This window comes from Schistocerca cancellata, chromosome 4, assembly GCF_023864275.1.
Source record: "Schistocerca cancellata isolate TAMUIC-IGC-003103 chromosome 4, iqSchCanc2.1, whole genome shotgun sequence".
In the NCBI taxonomy this organism is placed as follows: Eukaryota; Metazoa; Arthropoda; class Insecta; order Orthoptera; family Acrididae; genus Schistocerca; species Schistocerca cancellata.
Window position 1 is genome coordinate 82577244 of NC_064629.1, and position 21800 is coordinate 82599043.

General features: G+C 44.9%; 1 protein-coding gene and 1 non-coding gene across 2 annotated transcripts in view; one reads left to right on the plus strand and one right to left on the minus strand.

The window, feature by feature from the left end:
• The window catches only part of LOC126185209 (neurogenic locus Notch protein), a 391153-nt gene that overhangs the window by 288548 nt on the left and 80805 nt on the right, over positions 1-21800 (plus strand). Inside the window, exon 5 of the mRNA XM_049928093.1 lies at positions 18667-18800. Coding sequence (XP_049784050.1) covers positions 18667-18800 — 134 coding nt within the window. The remainder of the gene's footprint in view (positions 1-18666; positions 18801-21800) is intronic.
• On the minus strand, positions 6659-6733 carry Trnaa-ugc (transfer RNA alanine (anticodon UGC)). Its single transcript has one exon. It is a non-coding gene; the product is annotated as a tRNA-Ala (tRNA).

The window sequence follows — 21800 nt, forward strand, 5'->3', positions numbered from 1 at the left end:
AACCCGATTTTCCTTCTTATTTAGGACTAAAATTTGCAGTAGGCGTTACGAGTTCTGGAAGTTTCGTGATGTGTCTAGGAAAAATAAGAAAATGGTTTCAAATAGATCTCATGAAATGATTAGTGATTGTAAACTGTATGTTCCAAATTGAAACCGTAACCTTGGAACAGTTCATTGTTTACTTTTGCCAGTTTCTTCTCGTGTTCTTATTGTTTGCCTACTATGACACTAAATGGTGATTTTGCAACAAAAAGTTTAAAATTAATTTTGTTTTACTTTGAACGTTTTACGTTCAACAAGGTAGCGAAAATCTGTTTCCATTTCTAACAGTAACCACAAAGAGATATAGAGATACAAATGGTCTGTCTGTTCCTTTGTTTATAACCCAAGGGTGACCGCCGTGTAACTGGACTGCACGCGAAACCTGTAAACAATCCTTTTCTGGTGGTCATAACTACTGATCGAATACGTAGTGCATACTGTCCCAAAGTTCACAGTTCGTCTGTACGCTTGTAACTGAGCGTGACGTGGAAAATTTGAAACAAATTACGGGGCCCAACTAGTGTCATAAGCCAATGTAGACCGTCATAGCAGCTAAACATTTTTGCTGAGAAGCCAGCTTTGGACGAGTCTACATTTCTTTGAGACAGGCCTCTTATGCTAGAACGAGAGATGTGATACACAGAAGAGGCTCCTGCGTGCAGATTGCCGGTACGGCCCACGTCGTGCGCTCAGGGTCCACCGTGCAATTTACACTCCTGGAAATTGAAATAAGAACACCGTGAATTCATTGTCCCAGGAAGGGGAAACTTTATTGACACATTCCTGGGGTCAGATACATCACATGATCACACTGACAGAACCACAGGCACATAGACACAGGCAACAGAGCATGCACAATGTCGGCACTAGTACAGTGTATATCCACCTTTCGCAGCAATGCAGGCTGCTATTCTCCCATGGAGACGATCGTAGAGATGCTGGATGTAGTCCTGTGGAACGGCTTGCCATGCCATTTCCACTTGGCGCCTCAGTTGGACCAGCGTTCGTGCTGGACGTGCAGACCGCGTGAGACGACGCTTCATCCAGAACCAAACATGCTCAATGGGGGACAGATCCGGAGATCTTGCTGGCCAGGGTAGTTGACTTACACCTTCTAGAGCACGTTGGGTGGCACGGGATACATGCGGACGTGCATTGTCCTGTTGGAACAGCAAGTTCATTTGCCGGTCTAGGAATGGTAGAACGATGGTTTGGATGTACCGTGCACTATTCAGTGTCCCCTCGACGATCACCAGTGGTGTACGGCCAGTGTAGGAGATCGCTCCCCACACCATGATGCCGGGTGTTGGCCCTGTGTGCCTCGGTCGTATGCAGTCCTGATTGTGGCGCTCACCTGCACGGCGCCAAACACGCATACGACCATCATTGGCACCAAGGCAGAAGCGACTCTCATCGCTGAAGACGACACGTCTCCATTCGTCCCTCCATTCACGCCTGTCGCGACACCACTGGAGGCGGGCTGCACGATGTTGGGGCGTGAGCGGAAGACGGCCTAACGGTGTGCGGGACCGTAGCCCAGCTTCATGGAGACAGTTGCGAATGGTCCTCGCCGATACCCCAGGAGCAACAGTGTCCCTAATTTGCTGGGAAGTGGCGGTGCGGTCCCCTACGGCACTGCGTAGGATCCTACGGTCTTGGCGTGCATCCGTGCGTCGCTGCGGACCGGTCCCAGGTCGACGGGAACGTGCACCTTCCGCCGACCACTGGCGACAACATCGATGTACTGTGGAGACCTCACGCCCCACGTGTTGAGCAATTCGGCGCTACGTCCACCCGGCCTCCCGCATGCCCACTATACGCCCTCGCTCAAAGTCCGTCAACTGCACATACGGTTCACGTCCACGCTGTCGCGGCATGCTACCAGTGTTAAAGACTACGATGGAGCTCCGTATGCCACGGCAAACTGGCTGACACTGACGGCGGCGGTGCACAAATGCTGCGCAGCTAGCGCCATTCGACGGCCAACACCGCGGTTCCTGGTGTGTCCGCTGTGCCGTGCGTGTGATCATTGCTTGTACAGCCCTCTCGCAGTGTCCGGAGCAAGTATGATGGGTCTGACACACCGGTGTCAACGTGTTCTTTTTTCCATTTCCAGGAGTGTACATCGCCGGCCACGCTCTCCTCCGCCTGCCGCGGTCTGCCCACTAGCAGATAATCAGTTCTATGTACTGCTCGGAACTAGGTATACTGAAAATGAGGTTTGCTTATTTGTTGTACAAAAGTCACGGGATACCTCCTCATATGGTTGCGTGGCATAGTGCCGTGGAGTAGACAAGTCCCCTGCAGAGATACTGAGCCGTGCTGCCTCGTAGCCGCTCATAATTGTCGGTGCAGCATTTTGTGCGCGATGGTACTCGTGTCGGGTGATCTGGGTGGCCAAATAATTCGCTCGACCTGTCTAGAACGTTCTTCAAATGAATCGCCGGTGACATGACATCGTTGTCTGGGAACATAAAGTCCACGAATGGCTGCAAAATGTTTGAGAGTTGCCGAACATAGCCATTTGCAGTCAATGATTGGTTCACTCGGACTGGGTTCATTCCGTGCAAACACGGCCCCCTCTTGTGGACAACCTCGGTCCGTGGCTTCGTCGGGCCTGCACCACACTCGGTCCCTACCGTCAGCTGAAATCGGGATTCATCTGATCGGGCCACGGTTTTCCAGGCGTCTAGGGTTCAACCGATATGGTCACGAGCCCAGGAAAGGCGCTGTCGTGCTGTTAACAAAAGCACTCGCGTCGGTCGTCCTAATTTCGCCGCACTGCCGTAACGGACAGGTCCCACATTGATTTCTGCGGTTATTTCACGCAGTGCTGCTTGTTTGTTAGCACTGACAACTCTACGCAAACGCCGCTGCTCTCGGTCGTTAAGTGAAGGCCGTCGGCCACTACGTTGTCCGTGGTGAGAGTTAATACCTGAAATTTGGCATTCTCGGCATACCCTTGACACTGTGATTCTCGGAATACCGAATTCCGTAACGATGTCCGAAATGGAATGTCCGATGCGTCTAGTTCCAACTACCATTCCGCGTTGAAAATCTGTTAGTTCCCGTCACGCGGCCATAATCACGCCGGACCCTCTTTCCCATCAATCACCTAAGTAAAAAATGGTAGCTCCGCAATGCACTGCCCTTTTGTAGCTTGTGTACGTGATACTACTGCCATCTGTATGTGTGCATCCCTTTGCTATGGCTTTTTGTCACCTCATTGTAAACCGGATAAAAATCGTGCTGTAATCGACAATCCGTCCGAAGTGACGTGAAAGGGTGCGTTTTGAACATCACACAGATAGTGGTAATTTTTATTTTCTCGTCTCTACAAAATTTGACTAATAAAATCTTAAATTTGAATCAATTATATGGGAAACAGAGATCGGCGATAAAAAGAATGACCGCTGATTCATAAAAGGGTTAAAATAATGACGTAGATGATGTCCATACTATAGTATGTCATAAAGGACAAACAACAACGGTAAGGGTCCGAATACGTGTAAATTGAGTCGAAGTTACAATGAAAAACTTGTAGCATCAATAAGTGCGGATCTCAGAAGCTAGTGTTTTGATAGTTCGATGCAAATTGCGAATAAATATATAGTCCGAGTAACGCAACAATGGTCTCGTTGGCGGAACGTTAATGCTGGTATTCTGTTCAGTCCGATAGTTTACACTTCACTCCCTACGCCTTCTTAGTTCCTCAAATCATACAGGCCTATTGTCCGCCTTTAGCGTTCGGCGACAAGGAACCGCCAGTTAACTTGCGAGATGGTCCGCCTGTGTACACGCTCTGCTATAGGGCACTTCCGATGGCCCATTTAGTTATTGCCGGTCGCAGCGAACAAAAATGCGTCGGAACATGTTTGTCCGAGGCGCCGCAAACAGCCGATTTGGCAACACCGTAGCGGCGCGTGACGAACGTAGAACAAAAACTTGTTTTAATCGGAGTGTAAGAACTGTAGCGGATGCTAATCTTGCACGCTGCCACCGTACGACTGGAAACCGCGACTACTACACTCTTAATTCACGAGGAGTGGGGCTCAAGTCCGTGTCCGGCCATCCTAATTTTGGTATTCCGCGATGTCCCGAAATCAGTGAAGGCGAATACCAGAAGGATGTTCCAAACAGGCCAAGGTCGCGTCTCTTCTCCATAGTTGTGACGAACTGTCAAACATCTCTCACTAACCATTTGAGCGTTTTGGGTTCTTTAGTTATTACTGATGCCGGAAGAATAAAGGTCGAAATGACACAGCAGCTAACATCAAGAAATATTGGGAATGAGGTGAGCGGAAGGAGATCCACGGATACGGGGTGCGGTGAATCAGGGAGTGGTGGTCTGCAGCGAACGAACGCCCACTAGATCGTCCTGCGCGACATGGACACAATTCTAGGTTAAATCTACTTCGCAAATTCGGAATGCGGCGGCACTAAGTCGTGTGGTAACGTCGGAACGAATTTAGAACCGTTTCAGAAACGCAGTTGTAGGGAATTTCATTAAATCGCTGTGTAAGTGCTGCGCAGTTCAGATATTAAGTTCTCCACCTGGCCGTTATAAAGTGTGTTTATTCCTTTGTGAATAAATACTTCTATTGACAGTACAGGAGAAAAATGTTATTGCTACAACAAGGCAACATTGTGGACGCAAGCAAACAGAAAATACTGCGTTTTAGTTATTAATTAGCGATTACGAATATAATTCCCGATGAAAAGGCTTATTCCTAAGTTTATAACATTGTGAGCCCTATCAGTAACATCTGTTATCGATTCTTGGTATCACATCATGTTTAACCTCTTATTCCGAAAACAGTTGGTGTAGCCGACGATATTCTCTCCTTTGTTGAAGTGGCTCATTTAATGCAATATTTTACTTCTCATAATGTAATAATAACCTCACATATTTGTTTTGCGCATTGAGGTCAATTGCTCACCTTCCCGACTAATGTGAACAGTTTTTTTTTAAAGAAACATTGCACCATGACCACTCCGTTAAGATAGATAAATTTTAGATTCTTACTGTAACATTAAAATAACGAGAAATATACTAGATGTCCTTCGTGAATACAAGTATGTTCTACATCTATATACGTTCCCTAAAACCACCGTGCGGTGCATTACTGAGAGTACCTTGTACCACTACTAGTTTTTTCCTTTCCTGTTCCACTCGCAAATAGAGCGGTGGAAAACGACTATCTGAAAGCCTCCGTATGATCCCTAATTTCTTGCATCTTATCTTCGTGGCCCTTACGCGAAACGTAGTTTGGTGGCAGTAGAATCGTTTTGCAGTAGGCTTCAAATGCCGGTTCCCTAAATTTGCCTTGTGGAAAGAGCATCGTCTTCCCCCCCCCCCCCCCCCCCCCCCCCCCCCAGGGATTCCTATTTGAGCTCACGCAGTATCTCCCTAATACTTGTGTGCCGATCGAACCTACCGGAAACAAATCCGACAGCACGCCTCTGAATTGCTTCCTCGAACAGTACTCAAGAATGGGTCAACTAGCGTTCTGTAATCCGTCTCCTTTATGGATGAGCTACACTTTCACATAATTCTCCCAGTAAAACGAAGACAAGCACTCGCCTTCCCTTCTACCAACCTGACGTGCTCATTCAATTTCGTATCGCTTTGCAACGTTACGCCTAGATATCTAATCGGAGAGACTGTGTCAAGCTGCACTCTCCAAACGTTGTATTCGAAAGTTACAGGACTCTTTTTCCCTACTCGTCCGCAGTTAGAGCAAGCTGCCATTCATTAGATCTGCTAGAACTTTTGTGACAGTCATCTTGTATATTCCAACAGTCGCTCAACAACGACACCTTTCCATAGACCACAGCGTAATCTGCAGGCAGCCGTAAATTCCTGCTCACCCTGTCCGTCAAATCATATATACGTATATATCACTCTTCCCTGGGGCACTCCTGACCCTTCTCTCTGATGAACTTTGGTTCACTTTATAAACATGAAGGGAGCAAAGATATTGCCTGCAATATAATAAGTGAAAACAGCACATAGCAAAAAAAAAAACTAAAAAAAGAAACTATCTATTTTGGAGCAAGTCTCTAAGCTTTGTGTCTGTATTTGGTAGCATAGATGTACAGAAATGTAAGTGTAGATATCTCTGACAGTGGGAGATTCATATTTGTCAAGTTTACGTAGCTCAATACTTTGTACACATTACAGCCGTCTGTAAACAGTAGTAATAATGACGTTGATAACAATTAACAATAATAAATGATAGTGACAATTTATGGTAAATATGAAGTGGGAGGTGGAGACAATATCTCCTCTCTCTCTCTCTCTCTCTCTCTCTCTCTCTCTCTCTCTCTCTCTCCCTCCCTCCCTCCCGTGTGAGTAAGTAAGTAAATTTGATAATAATAGATGCTATTATTAAAAGCAGAGATGAGACTATTGTAAATGTCATTTGAAATAGACCCAGTGTGTTTTTGTGTAAACATTATTTTTGCCTTTTCGGAATGACTCGGGCTATTTTTCTTTGATGTCTGTATTTTGTAACACTTCGAGGATGTTTAGATCGTAAATGATAATTAATTGAAACCCTCAGGTGCCAACAGCTGTTGTTGATATACCTCGATGGGGACAGTTGAAAATGTGTGTCCCGACCGGGGCTCGAACCCGGGATCTCCTGCTTGCATGGCAGACGCTCTATCCATCTGAGCCATCGAGGACACAGACGAATAGCGTGACTGCAGGGACTTGTCCCTTGCACGCTCCCCGTGAGACCCACATTCCCAAATGTCCACAATCTACATACGTAATGTACCTAATAGATATTTGCCCATCCACTCATTACTCGCGCCCACTAAGGTGACGATTCCCATAAGAGTTCGGGCAATCGGTGCGCATTCGCACAGACGAAGGTCAATGGCCGGTTAGCCTTTAAATATATATATGGCAATAGTAACTGTTCTCGAAAGACCAGATACCATTAAAGGCTACCCGGCCATTGACCTTCGTTTGTGCGAATGCGCACGGGTTGCCCGAACTTGTACAGGAAGCTGTTGAACAACTGGTTTACTTCACTGATGTCATCTTCTGTGCCACTGATTAAAATTGTTGTATCGTCTACATATCTGTAGTAATAAATGTTCAAATGTGTGTGAATTCCAAAGGGACCAAACTGCTGAGGTCATCGGTCCCTAGACATACACATAAGTAACTTACTGAGAACAATACACACCCCTCCGGCGGGAGGGGCCGCTCAATCCGTGACATGGCGCCTCAAACCGCGCGGCCACTCCGCTCGGCGTAGTAATAAATGTTTTTGAGGGTGTGGTGGTCGGAATTCAGAACTGTCTCCTATGTTGTTTGTAAAAATTACAGCTAACATTCCTGACAGGTTTGATCATTTTGCCACGCCATCGGTCCACTTGTGGAGATTGTCGAATTTGAATTAGTTTTGTGAGTGTGTGTGTCCTAGAAGGTCAATTAGTTTCATTGTGTGTGTGTGTGTGTGTGTGTGTGTGTGTGTGTGTGTGTGTGTGTGTGTGTGTGTTTTTCTCTCTTTTTTGTAGTTTGCCGTTTTCTATCAGTAGTGTAGGCTCTATTGATACAGAGGAATAGGTACGATATGTCAAATGAGGCAAGTATGGCTCCATCTGAAATTTTTATGTTTTTGACATCTTATGTAATTTCTGTTGTTTCTGTGTCTTTTATTATTATTGAATATGTATGTTTTGTTTAGGATTTTGAAGAGCCTTTTGTTGAGTGTCAATATTGAACGGTTCTTACGGTTCACTACAGGTCTGATAGGACTTCGGATTTTGTGGGTTTTTGGTTGTGACCTGAGGGAGGTTACTTGGGAACTCATTGCCACAGTGTTTCCTGTGTCGTGTCTGGAATTGTGAGCAGGAAGTTTATTTTATTTGAAATGTGTTTACTCACCTTTTGGATTCTGGCTGTTGGGTCTTTATGTTTGTGTATTATATTGTTGGCTTGGAAGAACTATTAAAACATTTCTTTCTGTATGTTACTCTGTCGACGATTTAGAATTCTATTGCTCATGTCAGCTTTTACAATTTTTGCATTATTTGTATTTAATTTAGTCTTTGTTATGTGCAAGGGCTTATTTTCTTGTGTGAAGGGAGTGGATTTACGATCTTTTTCCCAATAATTTCGTCGAATTTTTGAGAATGACTTTAAACTTGTTGTTTCATTTTGATATCAAGAATAGTCACGGTAAAAATCATTATAAAGAAATGATACATGTTCGCATTTAAAGTAGAAACGATACACAAAAATTACGGGAAACTATTCTACGAGGGCTTGCTGAAGACTTACGTCGCTAGATTTTTATGTGAAACCTCAGCTTTTTAAATAAAACATACATTCTACATCTGTATTCTTCATGTATACATATTTCTTTCTCAACATAGTCATCCCAACGAGAGACCAGTTTGTTGATACCGTAACTGTAGAATGTTTGATTTTGTTGAGGGAACCACAACCTCATCTCTGCCTGCACCGCTTCGTCACTATCAAAGGGAAGTCCTCGAAGGCGTTCTTTAAAGTTTGGAAACAGATGAAAATCGGATGGCTCCAAGTCCGGGCTGAATAGAGGATGATCAATGACAGTGAACCCAAGGCGTCGGATTTTTGCAGATGTCGCATCGCTCGTGTGTGATCCTGAACAATACTAATGTAGTGTTCGTAGACTTGAAATACACAGTCGTTCTCATAAGTAAAGTCTTTAAGTTTTCTTTCATTTGACCTCCTCCACTTTCTCGTAAATTATCTTCGTAGATCAGTTTTACGACGTTGCCTCTTTGTCTTGTGACTCCTGTCCCTAGCTGATTCAAGGATTTCCACGTACGGTATGGTAGCTCTTGGCTTGCAGCCAGAGCTTCGTTCAGTTAATGTGTGTCTTTTGACTGCCTCAGTAGCACATTACTGCGTTCTTCTGGCTTGGCGATGAGTGTGGTAGTTTGTTTTGTGAAGCTAGTGCTGGTCCTTGACTCCAGGGTGGGAGGGAGATGTTTTGGAGGGGGGGGGGGGAGGGGATATACATACAGGTGCCTCACATCTGCTTCTTCTTCTCTACAGAAACTGATGATTGTAGCTTATTCATTCAAGGCACCACGGACTCGATTTGTGTGAGCGGATGTTTCTCAGACTGCAACGGTATGCTCTTCAGCAACGATGTACAATGCTAGAGAGCTGTCAAGCATAAAACTGACGCTTCGGTACCCAAATTCAACCAGTCATCTTTCTTACGATTTTATTCCTCGGTGTTTTTTTTTTTTTTTTCTTCCTGTTCTTGGGTTCAGCTGGTAGGTAATTTTCACTGTGCACTCTACTTTTCGTGCACTGTTTTTAAATCTAAGCACTCCGCAGTTTTCTCTGAACTCCACTGGAAATGGAAGTCCCCACCTAAGGAAGTTCGGCTGCCGACTTGCAAGTCTTTTCGGTTGACGCCACACTGGGCGACTTGCGTGTCTACGATAATGATATTATGATGATGATGATGATGATGATGATCATGACAACACAACACCCAGTCGCCAAGCGAAGAATATCTTCCGCCCTGCCGGGATTCAAACCTGGACCCGCTGCATGGCAATCAGACGCACTGACCACTCAGCTAAGGAGTTTATTTCATTAAAAGGAGTTTATTCTGTTTAGAAAAAGCAATCGAGTCCGACCGACCTCCGTGTCATCCATGATGTGGATGTGGTATCGAGGTGTGCGGATCCCCGGGTTAGCAGATCTGCTGCGCTCAGGGCTGAGTGCACCCACCAAGGAGAAGTACCGTGCAGTACCCGGATCCCTGTTGTCCACGTCGACCACTCAGCTACCAAAGCGGACCGCTTTACAAAAACGAAGCCTATATTCGCTAGCTATGGTATGTAAACAAATTTCTGGCATCTCGCTTGGATGTAGTTCGAACTGAAGACGTACGACGTACACCTCTGGTAATGTGCAGTCTTCCTTTTTTGAGGAGCTACTTGGTAAATATCGGAATACTTTGAGTGCAGTGCCCCGATGATTGCGTCAGTGCTGCGGCGACCGTGAGCAGCCAGCAACAGACAACCGTTTACGTTTCTGGACCACTGAAATAATTCTCCCTCTTCGAGGGAAGATAATACCGAAAAGATGAGGAAGACTGCAGTACGTATGCGAGACATTCGACATCGTTTTCCCCTTCTTCCATTCATGGGGAAAAAAAAAGTGTGTGAAATCTTATGGGACTTAACTGCTAAGGTCATCAGTCCCTAAGCTTACACACTACCTAACCTAAATTATCCTAAGGACGAACACACACACACACACACACACACACCCATGCCCGAGGGAGGACTCGAACCTCCGCCGGGACGAGCCGCACGGCCCATGACTGCAGCGCCCCAGACCGCTCGGCTAATCCCGCGCGGCCCATTCATGAAACATGTCTGACAGGATAAGCGTAACAGTACCACGAAATATTCTCTACCGATACCTGGGTGTGTACATGAATGTAGAATTAAAGTTCCGGAATTTCATTGGCGCGGAAATGCTAGTCCTGGAAAACACGGTTATTCTTCAGAGGAATCTATTGTCGAAATCAGGAAAATATTTCTGGTTTGGTTGTGAGCACTGGCGAAAAAGACGACGTTATTGTGTGAAACTGAATTTCCTACAGGACTATAGGTATGTCGAATGTAGCCGCTGTTGACGACGAAAACATTTACTGCAAAAGAATTGCAAATTGCAGATGGAATTACGCTGGTACGGTAGATCGGAGGACCGTGATCGGGAAACACGAAAGAGGCATTCTGTACCTTAAAGTAGGGCAGATGCAGCGGCCACCGAGCACCGTGCTCTACCTGTTGCTATCGTGCTTTTAAATGTACGATTAATGTTCGTAAATAACACTCTAAAATGCGCTTAACTAACTGCCGTCGGCCTTTATTTTCCTCATCACGTTTCGATATAGACTATAATGGGCGAGCCAAATCGACTACGTGATCGATTCTCGAGACAAAACGAGTTTCGCTTTGCGCCTTACTATCGGGAAGATCTTTATTGAAATCTGTAACGGTGCCAGATCCATTCTGTTTCTTTTCACTTAATAGTTTTGTTCCTTTCAGAAAGTGTGTGTGTGTGTGTGTGTGTGTGTGTGTGTGTGTGTGTGTGTGTGTGAGGGAGGGATTACGGTGAAAACGAGCGATTCAATCTGCGCTGCGCCGGAAATTAACTGCAGGTGAAATTTTCTCCGGAAGACCAATTCCCATTTGGAGCCCTAGTGTAAGAAAAGCCCTATTGAGATGCGAGACAACAATAAGAAACTTTGCTCTTAAATAAATGAAAGCGGGGAGAAAGTGTCGGCAAAAAGGTGTCGGCGCTGCTTGAGCGCAGCTCACGTGCCGGTTCGATGTCCCCAAGTACGGGCTAAATAACACAGCCTGCCGGCAACAAAGCAATGGCCACCGAAGCATTTTGTAGTTCTGTCGGAATCATTGTGTATTACAGCACGGCAGGATATGCGGTGTTGTATTTAAACCATGTCCAAAGGTCGTGCAATGATTCCAGGTAACTCGTTTACACGCCGAATAAACTGACCTCGTTACTTCATACAGTACTTTTCGGATGCACAGTCTAGAAAATATTCTTTCTGCGACGACGTGCTTTAGTAGCGAGCTCACAGCCAGGTACTATAACTTGCCAAGGGGAAAGATAGATAGATAGATAGATAGAGAGAGAGAGAGAGAGAGAGAGAGAGAGAGAGAGAGGAGTGTCCTTTCAGGACAAAGTCTTGCAGTCCGGTTTCTGTACAAACCGTAAATAAACTTTCGCTCCCTGTGTTTTACTACTACTACTACCTGTGGACTTGGAAAGATTATATTCCAGTCAACATTGTCAAAAGCTTTCTCCAAGTCTAAAAGTGCTATAAACGTAGGTTTGACTCTCTTTAACCTGTTTTCTAAGATAATTCGTGGGGTCGTCATCGGTTTTTTGTTCGCATCTCACGTGTCCTGCAGTTACGTGCTTGATTTTAAACCAGGCGTGTCACGTCTGTGTGTGGCGGTCATCTAGTCCGGCCAACTTCTGTCACCGTGTGCAGTGTGGAACAAAATCAATCTCGTTCTTTGATTAAATAAGACCTTCTGTTGTGACATCGAAACTACAGAAGCAATAAACTGTGTAGGAGCCCCGACTGAAGTCGTTTACAAGTGGTTCAGTACTTCCTATGCGAGCGAGTGAACAGAAACGTCACGTTCACTTTATGAAGATTCCACTCTGCAGCTCAACCAGAAAGATATTTATCCTATATTCTACTGTTATATAAACGATTTCGTGCGACTGCTACGGTCGCAGGTTCGAATCCTGCGTCGGGCATCGATGTGTGATGTCCTTAGGTTATTTAGGTTTAAGTAGTTCTAAGTTCTAGGGGACTGATGACCTCAGATGTTAAGTCCTATAGTGCTCAGAGCCATTTGAACCATTTCTTATCGTATAGGACACAGTATTTGTTTCTAGACGCATAATTGTTTCCTGATAAAACTGACGTACGTAAGGGAATTAAAAAAAAAGGGGAAAAGTGCTGCTGTTTAATACGTATACTAGATATCAAAATAATTCTGTTACGACATTGTAGAGTTTTAAGGGAAATAAAAGTGTACACTATTTTCATATGACAAAAATCTCTTACAGATGTAATTACACATTTGCATGCCAGTAAGTGAAGCTTCAAGTTGCTGCTAAAATTGTTTTGGGAGATAATGCGTGGCATTTTACAGCCATTAGTGAAACTATCCGTGCACAAAAATCCACAGATGATATCTCTATATTCATGTTAGTGTAACACGCTCAAAATGTCAGCATTTCCATGACAGCTGAAGCTTTACTAATGTGGACGAATAGAAGTCACGAGACTAAAAGACGCTCACGAGGAATAGTTAACGATATTTTTTTTCGTGGCGGCGGTGAGTGCGCAGACGTGGGAGTTTAAGTCCAGCCAGTACGTGTTTCAGCAGGCGAATTACGCTGCGTGTGACAGTTCTTTTTGTGACACGAGAAAAGTATATCTTTTAACATAATCAGTCAGTTGTGGAATGTTGTTATCTGAGTAAATACTGCCTAAAGTATATTCACTCGTGCTAAATGATCTCTGATAGACAGCTGGTAACACGTACAGTGTGGATGTAACAAAACTGCACCTCAGTCATATCGGATATCGTACACTCAGCCCTAGCAGCGCTCCTTCCTTTGTGGGGGCAAAGGTCAGTGTTACCCCTGCCTTAGTGAAGAAAGCGCCAGTATGTCACTTCCGTACATAACGGTGCGGTATTTGTATGTGAGAATGATCGGGCTCTGTGAAAGGGTGTGGCATTTCGACTCGTACGGGACATGTTGGTCGAAAAGTGTCACTGGCACTCGGCGATACCAGCATGGTCGTAACGGACAGTATAACTAACCTATTCGAAACTGGAATTCAAAATGGGTGTAAATTACGAACGCTTCACACTGCACTGAACACGTGAACGCCGCCGCTGGAGTGCTTAATGGAAAAATAAGTTTTCGAAAGAGTTCCTTTTCAAATTTTCCTTCAGTGATACACTTATTTATACATGTAAGATTGCAGTTTACTATCATGTTTCGTAGGGGAATGATAGATTGGGGGAGGCATTGTGTACATTTGATAGTGACTCCAAATGCTCTGAACATCTGTTGACACCTCGTGGTCTCCCGTGCAAACAGCGTACAGGGTAATTCCCAGAAACATATCCAAACACAGTTTTCTGCCTTGGCACGGCGTTTAGAGCTTTTGAAGAAAGAAGATAAGGGTTTAATGACTAGGTCAGCTGAGAACGAGCGTGTGGTCGGACTGGGGAAGGAACTTTGCCTTATCATTTTCAAAGGAAACATTCCGGTGTTTGCCAGTTTGGGGGAATCTGGCCGGCCAGAGGGGGGATTTAAATGGCCGTCTTCCCTAATGCGAGTGTGTTGTCTCAGAAGAGCCTCGGCCTGCAGCTTGTGGAGGCTTCACAGCGAGTCAGAAATCGTATTTACTTTAATCATCCTTCTCATATGCACGGTAATCCTCCGCAGTCGTTCTGAATGATATTCGTTTGTCATTTGTATCCTTTACGGTGATGTAGCGTGCAAAAATATTAGTGTCGATGTAGGATTTTTGTGAACGTTGTGCCGCTGTGAGGTATTGGTAAATGACTAAAAAACACGTTTAGGAATAAGCGAGAATTAAGAATATGTGGTTGCGATGTGCATTATATTTTGTACGAGCATTTAAATGGGAGGTAGTTATCGCAAAGAAGAATGTCGCATTTTCTAACGATCGTCCAAAAACTTCGAACGAAGGAAAAACTACTCAGCGGAATCTGGAGAGAATGCCGTAAAACCCAAAGGAATTCGTGACTTATTTTATAGCCACCGACGGAATGTGTCTTCATTCCTATTGTTCCGAGACAAAACGAGTCGTAGCAGTTTCTCCGAGAAAGGTGTCGCGGTAGTTGTCACTCTAGTCTCGTATTCTCGAAGAGCGCTAGATGTCGTAGAGCTATCGGTAACGTGACTAGCGTGTGTGACTGGTCAGTATTGTTTCCGGAGGGTCGGACGGGTGGCATAAGGGCCAGGGTGTCTCAGTGGAGAAGGTGGCATTTTGAACGGAGCGGCGCAGTCCCCGAGCGCCAAATGAGCGCAGCGCTGCAGATGCGTATCGCGACCAGGAAGCAAACCGGTCGAGCGCGGCCCCACTCTTACTCGGCTGGAACTGCCGCTCGCCGCCCATCCCGCTCGCAGCCAACTCCTCTCGCATTCGAGCATTTCTTCTTCTCGATGACTTCGGCACCAGTTGCCAGTACGCGCTGCCGGACCGTAAGATTCAGAGCGCTATACGCAACGACGTTCGGGTAGCTTTTGTGCTCCTCGACTCCCGGAAGACATTCAGAACACTTCCACGCTGTCATTTGATGAGCAGAATACGAACTAAGTATCTGATCAGAATTTTGCGACCGGATTCAGAACAGAACTTGTGGGACATATAGCTCAGCACGTCATTCGTAACACATTCACATCGATAAAAATATAAAGGAGTCCTCACACGTTTAATACTACTGTCAATATACACTGATAAGCCAAAACGTTATGACCACTGCCCACCGTGAGGTCGAATGCCTCCTGTCGGTGGTAGGGCACGTGACGCGGCAGGGAAGGAATGTAAGCGGAAGAGGGACGGAAGGGCAGTCATTATAGCGAAGATACGGGTCGCAAATGCTGAAATGCACTGATATAAGCGGTTTTGACGAAGGGCACATTGTTGTGGCGCTGTGGCTGGCGTACTAATGTCGTGAGCACCTGTAAGGATGGTGAAATAACGAGTGGTATTGGACGACCACGTCTCATCACAAAATGTACAAGTTGGACCATCCAGGATAGCCAGTGATATGACGACATTAAGATGTGCGCGAATAAAATAGCAAAGAGTTCTTCTGAGAGCCCTTATTTCGGCAACACCTTCGGTGCCATCTACGTACCGTAGTTGAGCATGTTACAAATGTACCAGTCAGAAACTTCGACAAACACATTCGGCCTCACGGCTACTCTAGCGCCGGAGGGTTAGGCAGCTCCTTTGACTCCTACCTCTCTTCAAGGTGGTATTCTCTTGCATTCAGGCGCTAAGGCAGCCGCAAGGAAGAATATCTTTCAAAGATTCTGCCAGGTATATACGCATGTGCGAGTGGCATTGTCGAACGTTGTCGAGAAAGTCGTCCTGTCGCGTATCGCACTGCGAACTGTAGTTTCCGATCGCAGAATGTATGAGAATCGACGCCTGAAGCGAAGGGGTGATTTCGTTCACTCCTGAGGCGTTTTTGTGTCGATTCTTAGCAGCGGTGTATATTAAATGTTTCACTGGCCCACCGCAAGAAAACCGCGTGATTTTAATGCTGTGTTTCGCGGTTCTGACCTCCATCGCAAAGGCGTCAAAAGAAAGGAGTGAGAGAGGGTGTGACGCCTTGCCATCGTATGACGAGTGCACGGTTGGTGTTCGATAGAACTGTGGTGCCAATATGACACCATTAACCCACCTTGCAGCCCACATGAACTTCTGACCTGTGGACCTTTTTTTCCATGAGTCGGCTGTTTGAGGCGTCGCTGAGCCCGAGGGTGACGTCCCAGGGCACCACATTTTTGCACAATTACGGAGGAAGGTTGTAGACACCTTTGAGCCAAATTTCAAACTTACGCGCCGGAATTGTCAGTATGAGAATTGTAGCCTAAATCAAACCTGTTTGACGCCGGCCGGAGTGGCCGAGCGGTTCTAGGCGCTTCAGTCTGGAACCGCGCGACCGCTACGGTCGCAGGTTCGAATCCTGCCTCGGGCATGGATGTGTGTGATGTCCTTAGGTTAGTTAGGTTTAAGTAGTTCTGAGTTCTAGAGGACTGATCACCTCACATCTAAAGTCCCATAGTGCTCAGAGCCAAATCTGTTTGACAATTTTTTTTCTTTACATTCAGACTCAACCGTAAGTAGATGAAAACATCTTCCCTATTGCATTGCTAGCTTATTTAGCTTACTAATCTTACTTCTGTTATTTCTAGCAATCTCATTCAGTTAATTATTTCTCTTTATCTGTCGCCATTCGTAAAGGGATTTTCAACATTCTTAAACGAATCGCTAGTTTTTTTCTATTATTGATGATCTCACTTTCCTGAGAATTGATAAAATTTGCCGTTTTACCTAGGACTTTGTTTAGATCTTATTTTGCATGACTAGGGGAGAAGGCATTATGGACATAAATTTGCTAATTTCTTGTAATAAAACGTAAATCGTTACCGATTTCCTTCATTTGAAGTATTAGTTATTGTTTCCAATATTTCCTTTCGGAGATATTGATTAGAAAGTACATATCAGTACGAGAAAATTAAGTAAAATGTAGATTTATTCGCGGGTGCTGTGAAATTTCCCGTAGTGAGGCCTCTGAACAATAATCTGCACATTTGAATAAGCAACGAGAAAATTTGTTTGAAATACAGGGTGGTGTGTTCAGTTTTGTAAGGTGAGATTTCAAAACTGGAGCTAATGACGAATATTATGCAGATTATTGAGAGTTCGCTCAGATTCGAAGTTTTACAAATCTGCAGTGTGTCCCCCTTCGGCAGCGCAGATAACATCTAGGTGGAACCTGAATTCGTCTCCGGCTCGATGAATATGTTTCGTCACAGAGTTTAAACGAATTGTGCTTGTTTTGTTTGTCGAGAAAGTAATTGGCGATGGTGTAGTCTCAAAATTGTTTCTTTACGTAACATCAGGACGTATAATCATATCTTGTGAGGACCCCATCTGTAGAACAGGGCTACTCTACTGTGCTACTTACCCCAGCTGAAGTAGGAATGCAGAGTGGCGCAAAATGCGTGTTAGAAAGCGTTTGTATACTGTGCTTTAATCGTACGCTGTAAATGATTCCCCTTGTGATACCGCTGTATTTTTGCTCTGAAATTCCTATAGCTCGCACCCTTTTGTCTCAATTGACATTTCAGAAAGGGAGCATTAACATTGGAACAGCAGTACTGTGGACCCACAAGTTCGAGCTGTTGCTACACATCTACAAAAAGTCATTGTTTGATGCACAGTCTATGCACAATGCATTATTGAGTCCATTTTTATCGAGGAACCCGTCACACAAGATCAATACAGACAAGTCCGGGAACACGAATTTGTTCCGATTGCACGATGCCGCCAAATGACTTGTGCAGCCGAAAATGATAATTCTTAAGAAAGTCATCACGGAATTCAGTTAAAGGCTCCACACACTCATTGCTGCAGAAGGAAACAACGTTGGAAACGTTATCTACTATATTTCAGGTCGTCTGCTATACCACGAGTACGATAACAAGAATATAAAATGGCTCTGAGCACTCTGGGACTTAACATCTGAGGTCATCAGTCCCCTAGAACTTAGAACTACTTAAACCTAACTAACCTAAGGACATCAGACATATCCATGCCCGAGGCAGGATTCGAACCTGCGACCGTAGCGGTCGCGCGGTCCCAGACTGAAGCGCCTAGAACCACTCGGCCACAGAGGCCGGCTTACAAGAATATATCACCCCGTATTACGTCGTAGTAGACACAAACTTTCTAACACCCAATTTTGCACCACCCTGTAGATTCCTAGCATGATACAGATGAAGTTTCCACCTGCTTGCATACAGAATATTGACCTTCATTCATGGAAAGTCTAGACCATTATTGCAATTTTTCGCAATATGTTTCTCCCAAATATTATTTTCATAAAAAATAAATGCCCGTAAATTTTTTTTAAAAAAGTATTTATAAACAAAACTCATTCACTTGTGAGAACAGCATGAATAATAGTAGTGGTGCACCGTAGTTTTGCAGTCCTCTTTTGCGAACATTGTTTCTAAGTACTTTTCAGCTTGGATTAAACTCCGATGAAAAGTTTCATTTTTCGTATTTCAGAGAACATGATACAGTTTATGTAAGGCTCTGTCGTGGTAGCACTTTGTCGGTGCACGATGTCTCCTCACAGTGGCACACGATCGATCGTGTTGGAGGTCACTACAGCCCTTGTGGTGAAACTGTACACTGGCGGACAAAAACACTTTGTTATTAAGTTATGGATCGCACGGTGCATGTGTTGCAGGTGCCTGTGCGACTCGCGGTACACGGGGCAGAACTGTGAGAGCGAGTACATCCCGTGCAGCCCCTCACCCTGCCTCAACGGCGGCACCTGCCGCGAGGTGGACCAGCTCAGCTACGAGTGCGTCTGTCCCCAAGGTACGTGTGACGTGTTATCAAAAAGTTAAGTATCCTTATTTATTTATCACCTTAAAAGTAATCCCCCTCACATACAGTACAGTTGTGCCAGCACTTTTTCAAATCTTGGAAACCCTTGAGCTATTCTGTTTCTTACTTTTGAATACATTATGCGAGTGACAGTGATCAATGTGTTACAAATCTTTACTATCAAAAAAAGTCTTGATCACAATTTATTTATTATGGTGACCGGTTTCGACCACTACTGTGGTCATCTTCAGACCAATGAGTAAGAACCTCCTTCTGCTGGAGAAGTGATTCATTTTACCCCTGCTGCCTTGAGAATTTCAAAGAAACTATTCCGGGCAAGACTGTCAAAAGTTTTCTTTAAGTGTAGTAAGTGAATGATACTGTTTGCGTTCATTATGGAATAGAAGTTTCCTGAGTAAGATATAGACGAAATAAAACTTCTTGTATATTTACTCCTGTTTGCTTGATGACAAGGGAAATTCATTTTAATCCTGGAGGCAAACCGCGAATAAGTCGCTCAGGACTAGAAGAAGCCTTTGTGTGCAAAGTACAAGTATTTGTGTACTTATCTTCTGAGGTTTGTTTCGGATTTCATAGGGTACTGAAGCAACAGAATTCATTGACAAATCGTAAAATGTATCACGAAATAGAAAAATACCGGTCTTGTGGTCTACTCGCGAGCCGACAGCGCGGTAGGTGAAAGACTAGTTAAGGAAAAACTGTAGAGGCAGTATAAGCTCCCACGCTTGAGTGAACACTTTCACCGTCCGATTCAGCGAATTCCAGCCTGCACTAGATCTCCGTACGTATCCAAGTGCCCGACTTGGCTCTTAAATAACGCTCTCCCTTCCTTTCGTCTCTCTGATACGTGGGAAGTCACGAAGTGTCTTAAGTTCTGTGCGGCCAAAGACCTTTCTCATCGCTAAAAGATGTACATGATTTGGAGACTGGCGACGTTCAAATAGCAGTGCTACATGCAGATGAGTGAAGCTCATCGTGAACTATGCTGGTGGCTGCTGCAAAATCCAATGATCCGTGGTTCGATCCCACGTAGATTCTGGATCTTTTTTCCGGTACGTAGGTGATTTTCACTACTAGAAAGATTTTGTGCCCATGAAAATGTTTTTAGTGTGTCACGTTCAATGGTAGTTTCTCTTGGTTGCGTGTGCAGACGGGATGGAAAGAATTATTTCTGTGCCGTGATTAGTATGCGTTGAAATACTGTTGCCTATCGCACGACGGGCTGGTTAAACCTTTTAAATGTCTCATTTTGGGCAATTCTCACTACAGTCACTATTCAAACATGTCTTCTGGTTGACGACTCTACATTTAGCGTTGCAGATATGTACAGGGTTTATTCTGGACACATTTCAGTTCGAATTTCCCGCCATATTGTAGTTCCGCTGAAGGTCACGATTGGCGTTCTTGAAAGCCACAGGCATCAAGTAAACAGTCAGAACTTCAAAATTCCCGCGATGTTACGGACAAGTGCGGAGTACAAGCGCCCACTGAAATAGTTAGATTTTTCGGGTACCCGAGAGCAACTGTTTACGATATTGTGGCCAAGTAAATGCTTCGGAGAAGTCTGGGGAAGGTTCTGCTAACGCGGTGAGGAAACCTCATTCGAGAAAACACGTCACGAACTGTGGCAGCCATCGAAAATGCTCAGGCGCTGATTTCGGAGGACTCGGGGCAGTTGCTGAGGAAATGGAGTCAGTATTTAATGCCAGCGAGCGAACAATGGGTCGGATGGCAGAGGACCACCTCATAAGAGTTATTTAGTCCAAAACTGGCTCTCGGATAAGGATAACGTTGACATGTTCTGGTCAGAGTAGTTCTATGCCCCGAATAGCCCGGGTTAGAACCCCCTAGACTAGCATATTTGGAGCGTAGTCGAACGAGTTACCAGTAAGACGGGGCACCCTAATGTCACGCCTCTACGCACCGCTACCGAACCAGCATTCGCGAATAGGGACAGCGCCGTTTTAAAGTGTGTGTGTGCGCGATTGCTTCAGGACGAGATAGGAGGCGTCATTGCTGCTGAAGGGGGTTACATCTAGCAATTTTACTCTTGAAACATACCACAACTTCCATTTGTATTTTGTTTTAATAAATTTGCTTTTTAAAAAAGATTCATTTGTCCGGATTTAAGCACCGCACGCTGTATGCGGAAAGAGGAGAATATGCGTATTGAGGTAGGAGTCCCTTTTGCGTTACCTTTCTCTCATTAATTCAACAATTCACAAATCAGTTTCCTCGTGAAGTATGGCACGTCAAATTTCCATAGTTTTTCGCCTGCAGTGAAGTGATGTCGTGGAGTGGTGAGTTACTTCAGCAGTGGCAGGCCTGGGCAGCTACGAACCGCCCGCCGTCGGCTAATTGTGGCACTTGACGATTCAAACTGGTTTGTGACGCAGGCTGCAGTCACGTTCGTCGCTTTGGACCAGTCTCGCATATTCTGTAGCCGATAAATCTTGTAAATTGAACCCATTTGTTCATCCACCCTTCGGAATAATTTCTTTCAACAAACTATCTGTCCGCAGCCTTCTGACAGATAACGATGAATATCGTACGATTTCCATGCTTCGTTTTAATAAATGTCCGAGATCGGCGCGAAATTTTCTCCGACTAAGCTACCTGTAGTCGCGTTTTTCGTAAAAGGAACAAGTGGCTGAAGCTAGTTCGTTTGTCAATTCGAGCATAACAGTGACTGGTTTTTGTGTCGCCGGTTACGAAATTCGCCTCGCAGAAGCTACGAAGCTGCACAACAATATATAATTTTATATGCGTGCTTGTGTGCCAGTTAAGTTACTCTCGATTTAGTGGCTACACCTGCAATTTATCTGACAGCTGTCGAGGGAGTGGATGCAAACCTGGATTGTAGCACTCCTTTTACGTGGAATGATTGTTGTGTTGCTACGTAAAAGTCAACTTTTTTAGTGTACATTTAAGATACACTATTGGATATTTACTAACTACTCTTATGTGATA